The sequence below is a fragment of the Astyanax mexicanus genome, chromosome 21 (genome assembly GCF_023375975.1).
Source record: "Astyanax mexicanus isolate ESR-SI-001 chromosome 21, AstMex3_surface, whole genome shotgun sequence".
In the NCBI taxonomy this organism is placed as follows: domain Eukaryota; kingdom Metazoa; phylum Chordata; class Actinopteri; order Characiformes; family Acestrorhamphidae; genus Astyanax; species Astyanax mexicanus.
Window position 1 is genome coordinate 25794754 of NC_064428.1, and position 18429 is coordinate 25813182.

At 38.2% G+C, this 18429-nt stretch overlaps 1 protein-coding gene across 6 annotated transcripts in view; it reads left to right on the forward strand.

The window, feature by feature from the left end:
- itsn1 (intersectin 1 (SH3 domain protein)) overlaps nt 1-18429 on the forward strand; it is a 97460-nt gene that overhangs the window by 36923 nt on the left and 42108 nt on the right. For 2 of the 6 annotated variants that reach the window (XM_007251341.4, XM_049470016.1), the window contains exons 9-17: nt 1256-1319; nt 2391-2528; nt 3855-3967; nt 4103-4365; nt 5668-5817; nt 6040-6180; nt 7295-7382; nt 9265-9404; nt 12688-12774. In XM_007251341.4, coding sequence (XP_007251403.2) covers nt 1256-1319; nt 2391-2528; nt 3855-3967; nt 4103-4365; nt 5668-5817; nt 6040-6180; nt 7295-7382; nt 9265-9404; nt 12688-12774 — 1184 coding nt within the window. Of the gene's footprint in view, nt 1-1255; nt 1320-2390; nt 2550-3854; nt 3968-4102; nt 4366-5667; nt 5818-6039; nt 6181-7294; nt 7383-9264; nt 9405-12687; nt 12775-18429 lie in introns of all 6 variants that reach the window. The other 4 variants (XM_022674723.2, XM_022674724.2, XM_022674721.2 and 1 more) reach the window with 3 other exon arrangements.

Genomic DNA, 18429 nt, shown 5'->3' on the forward strand with positions numbered 1-18429 from the left:
CTCAATGAATACAGTGCGTACCGTATTTTTCACACTATAAGGCGCACTTAAAATCCTTTAATTTTCCCAAAAATCAACAGATTTTACAGATGTTTCAGTTTAGTTCTCCAGCACCAAGACTTGAGCAGTATTAGCATTAGCCACTAACTGTGGCTCTTTCGGCTCTTAATGGCGAACATTAAGGCCTGTAGCCTGCTGCTATCCCCGGCTAGCACTGCTGGAGCAGCAATACCATTAGCTGCTAATTGCTCTAAGTGCTTGCTATTTTTTCACCAATTATAGGTGAGTATATAGCTTGTAGTCTGCAGGGTTCCTCAGTATAGCACTGTCGAGCGCCATATTTACGTCCCGCTAGCAGTTAGCCGCTAATACTAATGCTACTGCACCCAGCCTTAGTGAAAATCGGAAATCTAATGTTACTGTAAATAAACAGAATCGCTTTACTCACACAAATAAACAGTTTTCAGGGGAGAAATCTGTGTAGATTAAAATCCATTGCTCGTTTAATTATTTTATTTTATTTTATTTTATTTTTTTTTTCATTTTTTAAGATTTACAGTTTTGTGTACTTAGCTTTGCTATTAGTTACCCCCACCACCACCCAGTAGTGAGACCTGCTGAATTAGAAGGGAAACATGGCTACACCCCTGTTACTTACTAGTGTCACGTAATGCACCTTATGTACGAATATAGAACAGAAAATGAACGTTCATTAATAGTGCCTGTATCCAGTAGAGATGCACATGTAAATGAGGCTATAATTGTCCATTTTTATTAAGCACAGAACATTTAATAATATTCTAGCTCTATATTATTGTATGTATAATGTACAGTGTAAAACGAAATGCCAGGAGTCAGTCCTCCATTGTTAATGTGAATCAATATTTGAACCCTTCCTATTGTACTAGAGCTTGTTTTTAGAATCTAGAGGATCTCAAATGATGTGTAGCCTATTAAGGTTTTCTTCAGGCTGTTAATTTATAATTTGCAGTGTCATTATAGTGAAGGTTTTTATGTTTAACCCAGTTTGCACTCTGGTAATCGTGTACCAGAAGGCTGTGTACTTTAGCGTCTGTTAGAGAGTTAACCGCCTATGAAAATTTGTGACCGTGTCTGTGTGCATTGTGCTGATCCTACTGCAACCCTTCTGATGAGTCAGTAAAGTGAAGTGGATGCTAAGACCCTGTTGTCAGCATTTTCAGCTCCTGTTTCATTCTCTCTCTCTCCCTCCTCTCCCTATGTTTCCTTCTCTCAGGACCACAGGCTAGAACTATTCTCATGCAGTCCAGTCTACCACAAGCCCAGCTGGCCACCATCTGGTGAGGATATTACTATGCATCTTTTTTTTTTCCTCACTCAGAAATGTTAAACGGGCTATAAAAATACACTCTGGCATGTTTATCTTTCAAATGAAGACTAAGAGGTTGTCTACAGTTTAGAGTTACAGCGGTAACCCGTTTGAAATTATGAAAATGCATAGATATCCTACCAAGGACATTTGCTTATTTCTGAGGCTGGCTGTTAACACCACAGCTAAACTGCTTTAACACTGTTGAGAGGCTGGCTGCTGTGCCTGTTTAGCACAGTGGATTAACCTGGTTAAGCCTGACTGTTATAACCTGCTCTTCTAGGCTTCATAACACACATTCAGAACAGTCTACAGAGACAAATCATATAGCAGCAGTACTTACTCAGTCTAACCAGTCTTCAGCCTGTTTAAACATTCAGCGAGTAATCCAGCTCAGAAAAACAGTGAAAATCATAGTTTAAGCCTGTTGGCATGCTGGCTAAAACATGCCAAGCCTACAAAGGACTGTGGTCCAGCTGACGTATCTGTTGGCATTGCTGCTTAACACGGCTGAGCCCAGCTGTTGGCATTGTGGCTAACCCACTATTCTATTCTTCACACAGCAAAGTCAGAATAATTTATTAAAACAAGACAACAACATCATTGCAAACAGCAAGACTTACTCTTATCTTATCAGCCCTCGGCCTGTCAACAACTATCAGCAAACAATCCAGCTCAGAAAAACAGCTAAATAAAAGTTTCAATCCGATAGCAGCCTTTCAGTGCATGTGTACTAATCTGTGATCAATCATATTATTTAATTGCTTAAAAATAATTATGAAATGCCCTAAAACTTCGATATTTTTTGAAGAATGTTATTTTATACTGTAAAAATCTCATACTATTGCAACCAACTACAGGTATGAGATTTCTTATGACATTATTATGAGTATAATAGAAAATCAAGTGTAATATCACCTGTTCTATTTCTAGTTGACTGTCAGTTTAAGCATGTTACATTATTAGAAACTTTAGTAATTTTAAGTGTGCAAAAATAACTTGATTCACTCTTAACTTTTCTTGTTTTCTGTGGCTGCTTTAGGAACCTGTCAGACATAGACCAGGATGGAAAGCTGACAGCCGAAGAGTTTATTTTGGCCATGCACCTTATAGATATGGCCATGTCTGGCCTGCCCCTTCCCCCTCTCCTGCCCCCTGATCTTCTCCCCCCTACCTTCAGGTCAGAGCATCCACATCTTAGGTAGGGGTGTAAAATGACAATAATATTGTCATATTTTTTTCTCAATCTTTTATCTTTCTCTCTTTTCTTGTTTTGAATGATTATAATGGTCCAAAATGTTAATAATGCAGAACAATATGTTAGTGTACTTATTCTGTCTGTTGCTAACTTTTTTCTTTTAAGTGCAATTATTTAAAATAAAGTTATAACAGGTAAAAAAGGTGCATTTTACTGCTGGGCGGCATACTGGGAAATTAAAACCGGTATGTCCGGTAGCCAGTTAGCATAACAAGCTAATACACTGTAGTAATGGTAGCTCAGCTCTGTGGAGTCTAATGCTCTGTCCTGGGTGGAGAAAAATGAGAACAGCACTTTATCTGAGGAGCTCCTGCTGCTGTTCTTCACTGTATGAGGTGTTTTTTACTGAGTAAAATAGAAAAACAACAACAAACAGCAATTATTCACTTAGAAAAGAGATGAATAGAATTGGGCAACTTCTTCTCGTCCCCAGACGAGTTTTTAATCTGTCCTGAGAATAATCATTTATTCAGCACAAGTGATAAAAACTCCCTAAAACTGTGGATACGAGGGGAAAATAAACTTCAAGAGCAGTAACTACAGCCCTTTTAAATATATTAATACAATGGCTTGAAGATTAATTTAAATGCACATTGAACTGAGTTTATTTGTTAACTGAAGAAAGAAGGGAATTGTGGCTGATTTTAATATTGTAATGCCTCTAATGGCTTCAAGAATAACATATTGTAAATTGCTATAAAACCTGTGTTTTATTTGTGCAATAGAGCCTTTGAGAATTATTTCTTTTGAATACTTAAACATTGAGTATTTAGGTCAATTTATAGTGTTTTATGCAACTGTTTTCATAATAATATTATTTTTGTGAAGGAAATCGTGTTAAAGTTTTTGCTTTATCTCTTTTTAAGGTCTATTGTTTAAATTATTTAGCTAATGAAGTAATTTTGGTGGGACAAAGTAAACTCAATATTAATCTAAGCCTTAATTTAAAGCCTATTTAATTTAAAGTGTTTTATTTTTTATGTAATCTAACAGTACAGGAAGTCATAAACCTATATTAAAGCCCAGTCATGCATAAAAATAAAATAATAAAAAATACTGTGTTACTGTCAAAGTCCTGAAAAATACTGATATATATTTTTGGTCATACCGCCCAGCACGAGTGCATTTCATGAAAATATCTGACCTCATGACAGTATCTGCTATTATATTAATGTTATATGATTGTATGTGTATAATGTGTTATAATATATATGTTCTAATTTGGGGCATGGGTTTGTGTTTCTGTAGGAGAGTTCGCTCTGGCAGCGGCGTCTCTGTGACCAGCTTGCACCCAGCAGACCAGCGCGTCCAGGAAGAGTCTGCGGAGGAAGAGGAGAAAGAGGCGGACAAAAAGCTTCCAGGTGAGGGTTTAAGAGATAACGACAGAAATGTCTTGTTGTCTTGTTCTCCCTTTATGAACATCATGGTCCATCATGATACTGTACTTCAATTTACAGAACTTCTTCTCACCTGTTCTTCTTCTTTTTCCAATGCAGTCACCTTTGAGGACAAGAAGCGTGAGAACTTTGAGCGTGGTAACCTGGAGCTGGAAAAGCGGCGGCAGGCTCTGCTGGAGCAGCAGCGTAAAGAACAGGAGCGTCTAGCGGCGCTGGAGCGAGAAGAGCAGGAGAGGAAAGAGCGCGAGCGGCAGGAGCAGGAGCGGAGGCGGCAGCAGGAGCTGGAGAAGCAGCTGGAGAAGCAGAGGGAGCTGGAGAGGCAGCGGGAAGAGGAGCGGCGTAAAGAGATTGAGAGGAGAGAGGTGATTACAATTACAGTTTTGTATTTAATGAATAAATACAAAATATACTGTAATTATCTGCATATACTGACATTTAACAACATCATGTCATCTCAAGGGACAGGATTTGATACTATATTTCTAATTCTCTCCACTGGTGTTTTTTTTTTTTTTTTAGAAAACAATTTTAAGGTTTTACTATTGGTCTATAAATTAATAAATGGTTTAGCACCTTCGTACATTTCTGAACTGCTGACTCAATACGTTCCAAATCGTACCTTAAAATTATATACTGATAGCCTCCTTCAGATCACCCCTTATGAAGTTTAAAAAGAATCGAGAAGCACCTTTTTGTTTTTATATTTTTATATTTTAATATATATTCGTCAGGCTTCCTTTGTTACTGCTTTTAAAAAAAAGTTTAAAACATTTCTTTTTACATTAGATTTTAATTACCATATTTTTTGCACTACAAGGCGCACTGCAATATGTTGCGCTATCAATAAACGTTTATTTTGTAGTCTATATTCATACATAAGGCACACTGGATTTTAAGGCGCATTATGCAACACTAGTAAGGAACAGGAGTGTCGCCACGTTTTCCTTCTAATTCAGCAGGTCTCACTGCTAAGCTAAGTTAAGTAAGTAAGTAAAGCGCTTCCGTTTATTTCCAGATTTCCAGATTTTTTGCCACCCGACAGCACTACGCTGAGGCAGTCTGTTCTGGTAAGCCAGGGCAACCTCTGAAATGCAAAAGAGCTGGCGCTTAGCACGGTTAGCAGCTAATGCTAATGCTGCTCCAACAGTTCAAGCAAGAGTTAGTAGCAGGCTACAGGCCAATAATACTCACTTCTGAACGGTGAGAGTTATTGCAGTTAGCTGCTAATGCTAATGCTGTTCCAGCAGTGCTAGCCGGTGTTGGCTACAGGCTACATGCTGATATATTTACTGCTCCAGCAGTGCTATCCAGGGTTAGCAGCAGGGTACAGGCCGATATACCTACCTCTAAACGGAGAAAGAGCTAACACTTAGCGCGGTTAGTGGCTAATGTTAATACTGCGCCAGCCTTAGTGCTGGATAACTAAACTAAAACTTCTTTATAATTCAACCTGTATGGTAGAATTCCTGCGTAAGGTGCACTGGTTTATAAGGTGCACTGACAATTTTTTGGGAAAATGGAAAAATTGTGTGCCACTTATAGTGCGAAAAATATGGTATCTGAAGTTTTTCATGATTCCCAAATTTGTGTATTTGTAATAAGTTGCTAAGTTAAATAAGTTTAATTTTGTGACTGAGCTCTTCTCGGTTGTGTGTGTTTTTCAGGCAGCTAAGCGGGAGCTGGAGCGACAGCGGCAGTTGGAGTGGGAGAGGAACCGCAGACAGGAGCTGCTGACCCAGAGGAACCGAGAGCAGGAGAACATCGTCCTGCTGAAAGCACGCAAGAAAACCCTGGAGTTTGAATTGGAGGCTCTGGTTAGCTCACTGTCAAACACACACACACACACACACACATATATATACACATACACACCTTCCCATACACTCTCATTCTCATTGGCTTTTAATTTTGTATTCTTTTGAAAGTTTGAATCATAGAGAATAAAGAATGTTGCTTTCATCTGAAAATTAAACGTATTGACTTACTTCAGAGTGTTTAGAATTTTTCTTTTACTCTTGTACTTTCTCTGTGTGCAGAATGATAAGAAGTCTCAGCTAGAGGGGAAGCTGCAGGACATCCGTTTCCGTCTGTCCACACAGCGGCAGGAGATCGAGAGCACCAATAAAACACGGGAACTGCGCATAGCTGAGATCACCACCCTGCAGCAGCAGCTACAGGTACCTCAGCCCTCAGAGCCAGTTTATATAAGGAATACCGCAGTAGTCAGCATACCAAATTTATTTCATGTTTGTACAGCTGTTTTACACCAAAGCTGATTAGAATCTTGTTACTGTTACCCTATATGTCCGAATGTTTGTGGACATACCTGCTAGTGAATGCAGTTAGCTATGTGAAGTTACACCCATTGACACAATTGTGCTGAGACTAGGGCTGGGCGATATATCAAGATTTAAGAAAAAAAATGATATATTTTCATATGATATGATGAAATTGTTTATAGTGATGTAGACTACACAGGGTTTCAATTAGCTCTGTCAGTTTCTGTTCTCATGCAGGCAGTGAAAGCATGGAGACAGAGGAAAACATTACAGAAAGTTTAGAAGAGGAGCTATTAGTAAACTTTACTAGCTGGTGAACTATTAACACTTGCTTAATGTTTATTTAAGATGGTGTAACTTTACTAGATTTTACAGTGAAGGCTTTGCAGTGCAGTACCCTCAAAGATTCTTCTCAGCCAATCAGATCTATGTATATTATTTTTTTATTCATATCGCCAAGCCCTAGCTGATACACATATGCAAATGCGTGATGAAGGGAATTGGGCTGCTGATCATTCAACATTCTAACTCATGCGCTTGTCACTGAACTCAAGTAAATCTCTATAGCAGTCCAATAAAAAAAAAAAACTAGTGTAAAACCTTCCTTGAGCAGTAGAGCAGTTACAACAACAAAAACTTATTTTAAAACCATTGACTTCACCTTATTATACAATACCGTGATACTGTTAACACAGTGGTTATTATTCTGATATTATATTTACAGTATGTTCTGGCATGCATTTGGTTCGATAGCAGTTTGCTATTACTGCTTTGATGTTGGCAGTCTGCCAGTTTGTAATGCACACTTTTTTTGTATTTATTTTCATTTTTTTCACTCATGCTGCCAGACTGAGGCCTCTGAATTTCGCTCTTAATGATCACTCCCTTTTCTCTTTACGTGCTGTTTGTGTTCTTTCTTTCTCATTCTTTATTCTTACTTTCTTCCTTTTTTTTGTTCTTTCTTTCTCTTTCTGTCTTTCTTTCGTATGTCCTCTCTTTTGATCCGGTCTAGGAGTCTCAGCAGTGGTTGGGTCGGCTGATTCCTGATAAACAGTGTTTGAATGATCAGCTGAAGCAGGTGCAGCAGAACAGCCTCCATAGTAAGAGTCTTGTCTTCTTTTTCTCAGAGATCAGTATATCTGTTGTATAAGAGTAACAGTATATAGTCACTGTCACACAAATGCCCTGTAAAATGGTAACTTTACAGGAGAGGACAAAAGTGAGTTCTATAATTGCAGTAATTTCTGTGCATTTCAAATGTGTTGAAATATTAAAATTGGAATATAAAATGTTTAAATAGGTTTATGTTTATGGTTAACATTTTGTGTAGTTTTTATATTATGAAAGCGCACCTGGGGATAGGGGCGTGGCCAACGTGACCCGGTAGTTCAGAAGCACAGAGACACAGACACAGGGAGTAAATGAACTTGAAAACTTACCTTTATTTAAAAACACCCTCCAACAATGGCTTATTGGGGCTCCAGTCACTGTACTCAAAAGTTATTGTGGGATCAGTCCAACGCAGGCCAGCTGGGACAAACCGGGGTTGCACGTCGTAGTGCGGGGTGGACCAGCGGTTCCCCCACCTCCTCACGTCTCAATATCAGGGTTCGTACGGTCAGGAAAAATGTTATGAAACCTGAAAATAGCAATTTCCAGGCCTGGATATGTTTTGGAAAAATAAAAAATACCCAGAACCCAGAAAAGTCATGTAAATTTGCTCTACAAATCTTTGTGTTTATCGACTGAGAAAATCTGTTTTGAGTTAACAAAATACATCAGCTCAGAGTTTTTTCTAATTTAGCCCTACACAATGAAGCTCTCATGATCTGACACACATTTTATTATCAAAAATTGTGCGTCAGATTCATTTTAAACCTACTATAATTAATTTTGATTATAGTTTTAGTTGATTTTTGGTTTTACTGTCCATGTCCGCACTGATGTTTTAAAAATCGTATGGTCATGAAAGTTTCCCTTAAAAGCATGGAAAAGTCATCAAAAAATCATGGACGTTTATTGGTTAAAAAGTATATGACCCATGCAATATATATTTTTATATGTATTCACTCTGCCATACCCCCTAAGTTGTACTTAAAATGTATTATACATAATTGTTAGAGGTTAACACAACTTCATTTAATTCCTCATTTTTCCCTGATACGTGGACAAATTGACTTTTTCAGATCTCAATAGCTGATGTTCTTTAAAATAATAATAAAAAAAAGAAGTGAAAGTAAAGCACTCTCACCTCAACCACACTGCGGGTTTCACAGCCTCATAACCTGCAGTTAGTGCTCTAGATGGAGTTAAACACTGGCTGTGCTTGGCCACCTCCACATTGTGGTTAACCATTTAGCCTGTCACTTTCATCATTGTGTTTCCTGTATTGTGTTAGACCATATTGTTAGAAGATCCAATGCAATAGGATTGGAGGCCAAAACAATGGCAGCTACAGTTTTGAGAGAAGGTTAAGCACACAACTTATTAAGATGGGGTAGTTTTATTTACTGAGGTGGGATAACTTCTTTTTACTACAGTATATCAGTATATCTACTGACAAGTATCTCTCCAGCCCAGAGGGTTGTTGAACCCAATTGCAGAGCAGATGATCTCAAAGCCGGTAAACCCAAGAAGAAAGGAAAAATTAAATAAACACACCGCTCCTCGGGTGGAAACTAAAGTCATGCCGAGCGTGACAGAGAGACGGAGAGGGTAGGAATGTAAACAAAAGCTCACCAGAGAAGCTTTTAATTATTATTTCTTTCATTATCATTCATTATACTTTAAACAACTTCACGGGCCAGATGTTTCAGGCTTGCGGGCCCCATCTGGCCCGTGGGCCACCTATTGCCGACCCCTGACCCAGGCACCCACTTCTTAGGAAAACCTCAGTTTATACAGCCAAACAGGTGTTTACAGCATTAGTTTGGTTTATAATAAAGAGGTTGATGGCCGCTTGCCTTGTTTGTGTTCTTGCAGGAGACTCGCTGTCCAGCTTGCAGAGAGCCGTGGAGATGAAGGAAGTGACCAGGCAGCAGCTCCGGGAGCAGCTGGATGCTGTGGAGAAAGAGACGCGCTCCAAACTGCTAGAGATAGATGCCTTCAACACGCAGCTGAAGGTGCTGACCAAATCCACTCGCTCTACACAGAGGTGTATTTAAATGGACAGCTAAGCAGATAGGTCCAGACACATGCAGACAGACAGACAGATAGATAGATAGACAGACAGACAGGCCTCCAAGCTCACACAGAACAGAGTTCAGCTGTGTTGGCTTCTTTTATTATTGTTTTTGTTCTGCATTCCTCTGTGTGGGTTTGTGTGGGAGAGGAATGAGAAGTGTTCTTTGAATTTTAAAGGGGTTTACCATACACAAATTCACTTCCACTGAGTAAAACCTACAAGTCTAGATAACATGATGCTGTCTGATATCACTTTGGCTGAATATTGGCTGAATAATTGAGTAGTGAATTATCAGTAATTGATTTACACAGTCCTAAATTATATTACACTAGATTTTTTTTTTTATCCAAGTGTTTTTGGAACATTTTGGAAAAAGAAAACAGTTGTCTGTAATATATTACAAACTATCTATTTAGCAGATAAATGGTTTGCAGAAACTAGAAATTGATGAGAAACTGCACTGGAGATTTAGTAAATTATAGTTAATTTGCTCAAAATATCCAGATTTCCCTCAAGGTTGTACTCAGAGAACAAGGACATTAAATAGTGCATAAAACATAATACCCTACTTTTAAAAGCTAAGTATGTAACAGGTAAAAGGGTGCAGCTTGATGTGTAGTATAAAACATATATATAGATATTTTTTTCTTTTTTTTAATATAATTTATGTTATAAAACACATTTTACAGCTCTGGAAAAAATTAAGAGACCATTTCAGTTTTAGAATCCGTTTCTCTGATTTTGTTTGAGTAAAATAAAAGTTGTTTCATTCTATAAACTACAGACAACTTTTCCCCCAAATTCCAAATAGAAATATTGTCATTTAGAACATTTATTTGCAGAAAATAAGACCTCAAATAATGCAAAGAAAGCAAGTTCATATTCATAAAGTTAAAAGAGTTCAGAAATCAATATTTGGTGGAATAACCCTGGTTTTTAATCACAGTTTTCATTAGGGCTGGACCCGAATATTCGGGTATTCGGATATTCGTTCGTTGAGTAGGTATTCGGTTTTTAATTTTGGTATTCGGATATTCGTTTTTTTTCTCCTTTCCAGAGTTCCACCTCACTCTAACCACTTCTGTTTTCGCGGGTCCCGTCAGAATATCTTGCGCGCGGGACAGAACTGAACTGTTATTGGCTGGAGCGGGAGTTTAATCCAGACGATGCGGGAGCAAATTAATAAATAGTTAAGAAAACTGTAATAATTGTAAAAAAAAAAAAACCTAAAGAAAACTCTCAACGCGCAGGATGGACCGACACACACACGCACACACCGATGGTGTTTGGACTGGGGTAAGGAACGGGACCGCACGATTCAGCGCTGCTGTTTTAATAAATATATAAGTAAATTTGAAGCATTAAATGTAGTTTATTTAATTTATATTAGGAACGTGGGGCGGGAGCGGCAGAAATGTGTATGTGGCGGGCGGGCGCGGGATTAAAAGAAGCAATTTTTTTGCGGAGCGGTAACGAGACAGAAACGCGGGAGCGTGGAAGAGTGGGTTTAAAAATCAGTCTCGCGCAGACCTCTATTATACATGATAAAAAAAATGCAGGCTCTTCGAAACTGATTTATATAATAAAACGTAAGGGGTAATGTGGCAACAGTAGGGGCTAAATCGGTTACAAAAGCCTGGCCTACAAAAATGATGTCTGAACGAATTTCCTCTTATCTAATATAATTTAAAATGGTTTAAAAATATAAAATAATTTCTAAGCAAACGAAATATTTAATATTGAGCTTATAGCCCAAGTGCAAAAATACAAAATCAGTAATACGGCTATGCCCTGCACAATGCTTAAACCGAAATAGACCAAGTACAATAACGTCATTAACAATGACTTTCCTCTACTCTAATATAATTTAACATGGTTTAAAATATAAAATAATTTCTAAACAAACGAAATATTTAATATTGAGCTTATAGCCCAAGTGCAAAAATACAAAATCAGTAATATGCCCTGCACAATCCTTTAACCGAAATAGACGAAGTACAGTTTACAATGACTGTCCTCTAATATAATTAACAATGTTTAAGAATATAAAATACTTCCTGAACAAACGTTTTTTTTGTTTGTTTTTTTTAAGCAAATAGCCTAAGTGTGAAAACACAAACAGCAATTTACTGGGCTGGCTTGCGCAGCGGAGAAACCGTGCAGCAGCAGCCTCCTAGCCTGCTTACGCAGCGGATAAGCCGCGTGTGGGGCAGCAGAAATTCCGGGATGAAAACACAAAGAAATCTGAGCTAAAAACACAGAAAAAATATGGGGGATAAAAACACCAAAAATCCGGGGTGAATATGTCTCGTCGGTCAGAGCAAATTGAACATTTTTCAGTGGATTAAAGGGGCCGTGATTTGCTTTTTTTTTATTTATTTTTTTTTACCTCTTTTTTTAAAAACGAATATTCGAATATTCGCTTCGAATCAGTGCCGAATATCCGGAGCTCAAAAAACGCTATTCGGGCCAGCCCTAGTTTTCATGCATCTTGGCATGTTCTCCTCCACCAGTCTTACACACTGCTTTTGGATAACTTTATGCCTTTACTCCTGGTGCAAAAATTCAAGCAGTCCAGCTTGGTTTGACGGCTTGTGATCATCCATCTTGATCTCTTGATTATATTCCAGAGGTTTTCAATTTGGTAAAATCAAAGAAACCCATCATTTTTAAGTGGTCTCTTGTTTTTTTTTTTTACCAGAGCTGTATTATGTTTTAAAAACTGCATACTGATCAACACCAGCAGTGGTTTTAACAGAATATTTTAGGTTTCTTAGAATATAAATTATAAAAGCGCTTGATACTTGTCTTCTTCACTATTATTGATCATCTGATTATACACTACATGGAAACAAGTTTTAGGACACACACAAAAGCCTTTATGGAATCAGATTCTAAATCTATAGGCAGTAATATGAGGTGTCCTAATACTTTTCTGTCCACATATGTCAAATAAGTAATAAGAAAGTAAACAAGTAGGGTGATGAACAGAACACTGTCTCTCATTCCTCTCTCGCTGTATTTGACTCTTGCTCACTCTTTCTTGCCCCTTGGTTTTCATCGTTGACGTCATAATCATCCTCATCTTCTTCATCTTCAACCTCATCCTTGGCCACATGCAACCCCAATTTCCCAATTCTTGTCTCTACCATTATCTGTTTGGCTTGGCTGGTCTTCCTTTCCCTGGTTCCCCCTGCAATGTCCCGCTCTGGTTGGTTCAGACTTTGGGGCTGTTCTATCAGGCCCACACTGCCCGGATCGAGAACCTCCGGCTGGAGCTACTTCTAGAAGAGCAGAGGGGCCGACAGGTAGTCAACCAAGCCCTGCTTCTACCCCACCCCAAATACTACAAAACTACAACTACCAGCACCAGACTACCCTCCTGCCCCCTTACTCACCTGCACCAGTCTGTCTGCTGCCCTCTGCAGGAGAGGTGGCAGTTGTGCATCATCTCAGCATCCCTGGCTGTCGTTTATGGCCCGTACTAAGCTAATAATTCCACTCATAATGACAGTTGGTGAAGCAATAATCTAGCGTTTTATAGCCTTATCACCATTTGCTGCATCTGTAATGTTTGTTGCTGTGAACAGTATTTTTTAATGCATGTCCTGCGCACAGTTTAATTGATTTTAATTGGCTTATTTTTAGAGATGCACCAATTATTTTACAACCAAAACTATTTGTCTGAAAAAGCACTTTTGCTGTTCTATAGTATAAGTAAAAAGATTGAATGATTTCTACAGAACATTGTTTTTTTTTCTCTGTAAATTTTCCTCACGTGTGAATTAAATAACACTGCTGAGTTAATTTTATGGTTTGAGTAGTACTACAGAGAAACATTTACAAGTAGAATAACACTACTCATTAAAATTGCACTGCTGAAGTAATTTCATGATTAGAACAACAATACTAAAGTACATTTACTGTACATTAAATGTGCTGCAGGAGTAAATTTGTAATTATAATAACCCTACTGAGGTAAATTTATGACTAATCATAATTTCTAAACAGTTTAGAGTACTACTGAGATAAATGTATGATTAGCATTGCACTGCTGAGGCACATTAATGATCAATTTGGTGTGCATTCACGATTGTCGTATTTTACGGACTATAAAAGTCTATTTTCTGGTCTATTTTCATGCATAAGGTAAAAAAAAAAAAAATTTCTTTCTAAGTCAAATGCGTGCTTCTGTTTATTTACAGTAAGCTTACATTTCCAATCATTTAAAAAACGCGGTTAGCAGCACTTGGCGCTAGTAAATGCCACCCGACAGTGCTACACTGAGGAACTCTGAGTGTTCCAGTGAACCAGGGTGCTGTCAGCTAGCAGTTCGTCCTACTTAGCTTGTATTAACATCTCTGACCGGTAAAAGAGCTAGCGCTGCCTCGGTGCTGGAGAATCCAGCACTCCAGATTATAAGGTTACTGTTAATTTTTGGAAAAATTCAAGAATTTTTAAGTGCGCCTTATAATGCAAACAATATGGTAAAGTATCACTACTGAGGTAGATTCATGACTAAAATTGCACTGCTGAGGTAAATGTATTGTGCTTTGTTAGTCTGTATATAATTATATTCACTTATAATTATTGTTCACTTTCAGTTTTAGCTAAAAATGTACATTTTGGTGCATCCCTACTTATCTTAAAAAAAAGTTTTGAGTCAATATGCTTTCTGTTTATTTTGAAATACAAGGAAATGATTGTCCCTGGTTAAATCATATGCTACAGATGGAGCAGATAGAGGTTTGGTGTAAACGCTGGAGTATTCCTTCAAAGTCTGCGGTGTGCGAAATATGTGCTCTGCCCTTTTGTGGTGCTTTGATGTGCTTTTCCAAGCCAATCTGTGATCGTTCTGCAGCAGTTTAGAGTAGTTCTTAGTCACTATTATCTGTACAAACTCCAGAAATGTCCAGAAATGTAGCATCTCAACAGTGGAGCTAAGCTAGGATGACTGACTGATTTGTGATAACAGTATTGTTGTGAAACCTTTGAGTTCTTGACCCCGTGACATTTTTTGGTTGGCTTTGTGTCTCTTGCAGTCAGGGGGCTCGGTGGACGAGGTGCTGCTGGACTGCCTTGCGGCCCTCCTGGCCTGTTTGAAGCATTTAGACTTCTACTTCCAGGTCTCCCCATTAGCCCCTGAGCTGCAAACAAAACCCCCTGACCCCAACACTCTCTTCCCCCTTTTCGTGTGTCCTTTTGCACTGGCCTTCCCCCTCTGCCCCGAGCTCCTGTAGAAGAGCTTTTTTCAAAGCGAGCGCTGTGCTCATGCTGTGCCATTCAGGGCTGGTAGAAGTCACTGCTTTACATTGATCTGGGACCTGTTTAGAGGTGATTGTCATGGACAAAAAATTTACATCAAGCTAAGAATCAGACAACCTTTCCTAACGTAGTTGTATTTCACAGTTTAGGTCACTTTCTTGCTCAAATAGCCCTGCTAGATCTGACAGCAGTAAAGATTATTTTAAAACAAAGCACCAACTAACGAAAATCCTAAACCAAGGGTTTGTAATTTTGGTCTTTGAGGGCCTTGGGATCCTGCAGATATTTTATGACTTACCTGCAAAAGTGCAACCAGTTCTAATTATCCATTTATCAGAAGGTTAAGTAGGTATGTTTAGGGGTAATTAAAAAAACTGAGTTGAGCCTTCATCACAGATCTAAGAAGCATCTAAATTTGAATCCAATTAAACTGAACTCTTGGTGCGGTTTGTTTGGTAACAACACTACTGTCTTTGTGTGTGTTGTGTGTGAATGCTGGTTAACTACGCTGTAACTAGCTGTAAATTAAGTTAAATAGGCTGTTGGAGTGCTGGGTTAGCATAGATAGCTACTTTCTGATCAGTGTTCACAGCAGTAGCTTATTCATACTGTACTTAGTTCAACTAAGATACGACAAAAAATAATTGAATATTAATTGACAGGATATTTTAACACAAATGGGTAAGAAACCATTTCTGGAAAGTGGGCGTGGCAGAATACATATGGACAGAAGGTGGTTATATAGGTTCTAGGTTCTATCTTCATATGAAACTTATTATATAAACAACCTCTACGACTGCAACTTAATATACCCAAGAACAGAAGTCAATTACACTGCCCCTTTAAGATTTGAGAATTGGGACAATTTTAGCTGGTCCAAGATCAGTTGAAAGTGGAGCTTCTACTCAGGCTGTAGGGTTAGCAGTCCTGCAGACTCAAATGCCGCCGCTTATCCTCCAAGCCGGCAAATGGTGCTGTACTGAATGGGTTTCTAAAACCAGTGTTTCTTTATCCTGCTTCTGAGACCTCTCAGTGCAGAGCAGATTCAGCTACAGTTATATGCCAAAAGTCATGGGACACAAGCGAGCATCGTGAGAACCCAGAGAAGTGCATCAGCTTAAAATGATGTCAGTTCCACAAGTGAATGGAAGATGTTCGTGGGAATAGTAAGCTCACGGCTCCATGGTGTTTGTAGGTGCAGCTTCTTAGGGGTGATGGAAGCCTTGACCACATCTTATTAATGCAAATTCTGGCTCATATTAAGTGAACATGCAGGCCATTCGTCAAAAATCTCCATAAGATTCCTCAAACCAATTCTAAACAGTTTGGGCTCATAGCCTGGTGGATTAACCTGCTGGAATATCCCATTATTGTGATGTTCCAGCGACCAGTTTAGAAGAACCAATGGATCCAACCTATGCCAATAGAATATACCCCACATCAGTAGTCTATGGCTTCATGGGGCTGTCTATGGCTTCATGGGGCTGCACTATAATCAGCCCCAAAAAAATGGTACCCATGAACCAACCTGTTGGATATGTGCCTGTGGTCTCATCCATCATATATGGATGTCTGTGCGTTTCTGGCTGAGTCGTTTTTCTGTTTGCATGGACAGTTCTAGCCAGACACCGCTAGTCACGATCATTACCATCCACTGTGCTGTCAACGTGGTTGATAATGCCTTCTTTGACATGACTTCCAATGACTTTTGGCCTTAGGTATTTACTTCATTTTTCACAGCAGGATTTCATCCAGATAATTTAAAGGGGATATCCTGTGTGAAATGGACTTTTGGTGTAGTAAAACATGATAACGAGTATTAACTTATGTTGAATAGTTCACCTTAATTCACTCCCAGCGTTCCAAAAATACATGGCTTGTAGATTATGCTCTTAACATGCTTACAGTGCTAGTGATAGGGGCATAACGTTGCCTATTCTATGCAAATAAATCACTATTTTACACCATTAAGAAGCTAATGGTGTGCCGTATCATGTCATACGCAGTAATATCGCAAACATGTTTGAATATTGTGAACGATATTATACCCTGAAATATCATACCCTTTCACCCACTCTTAATTATCACATCAGGGTACTAGTTTTTTGCTGTTTTTAGCAAAAGAAAAATTCACACTGTTCTCATTTTCCATGATATATCTACCAGAGACAGATTATATCTTTCCTCTATCCTTTATTTTACTTTAATCCTGAATATATGGAGAAAATCTGGATCGTTGACTTCTGTTACAAATCAGATAAAATTCTTCAATTTTTAATATCTTAGTTAGAGGTGTGCCATATCGTATTGTATGCACAAAATGTATGTCATGTATTCCTGATTTTTTTTTTTTTTTTTTTTGTAATTTAGTATTTTGTTATATCGCCAAGAGTTTAGTTATTGCAAAAATACCATTAAATATTGCGATATCTTTTTAGGGCAATATCACCCCTACTGATAACTGTGGGTGTATAAGCTTTAATATTAAATAAGTTTGAATCAGTTTAATAAACTGTCTGTTCCTTCAGGTAGTTCTCCGGGCATCTACACCTTGAAATGAAGTCAATTAAAATCTATAAGTGTGGAAATGCATGAATTCCTGTGCTTGCTTAAAAAAATAAAAAAAAACCCTCTAGACATTTTTGCAATATGTTCCTCTATTCTACCTATTCGTTAGTGATCAAAAGTCCATTTCTCATGACTTGATTTTTGAAGCACTTTTAAAGTTCTCAGTGACTCGTTTTAAATTTCAGTGACCTCAGAATTCTACCATGCTTCTTAATGGTGTACAAATAGTGATTTCTTTGCATTTCTATGCCCCTATCACTAGCATTGTAAGCCTGTTGGAAGCATCAGCTAAAATCGATGAATGCTGGGGGGTAAATGGAGGTTGGTTATTCAACAGAAGTTTGTACTTGTTACCTTAATTTACTACAACCCAAGTCCATTTCACACAGGAGTTCTCCTTTAAGCTATCTAACCTTAGAAATCCTGCTTTGTAAAATACCCTCCAGGTGCTGCTTTAGTCAGGAATAGTTGGAACTGTGCAGTGCAGCAGAGTCCTCAGGAGCAGTATTAAGAAACCCTGCCTTAATAAAGGTCACTGTTTGCAGCAGCAGCCTTGTGCATGAACCTGGTTGTCATTTTTATGCTTTAGTTATTTTATTTTACCCTTTCGCTTTATTGATTTATTTATTTACTTTATTTATTTTAGATTGTATTGATGCGTAGCAATGAATTTTTATGCGGCCATGATTTTCAATATAGCCTGTATAAGAGTGTGACTTGGAGGCCTTCTCTCTTAAACAGATTGAATTGTAAAAGCAACAGCTTGGGTTTTCTATAGAGACACTTTTTATTTAGGTAGAGAACAAGTGATCTGATATTTCCATTATATTTCCTGTTTTTGGGGATAAACAGTAGATTTTTGAGATGGAGCAATACACCAATGAAATGTAGAATTTAATTAGAAACTGTTGGGTTAATAGTTTAGGTTAGTGTTGTTGTTTTTTTTAATCCAGGTAAATTACAAAGGGTATATTTCTAGTAAACTACTGAACAGCGGCCTTGTTCACACCTGGCATTAACATGCGTCCTGGGTGTGTGATGATCCTGTCCTTTCCTCTCATAAGTGGCAATTTATAGGTGTGAATGGAATACAGTGCATCTCAAGGATCATAATGCATCATTATCCGATC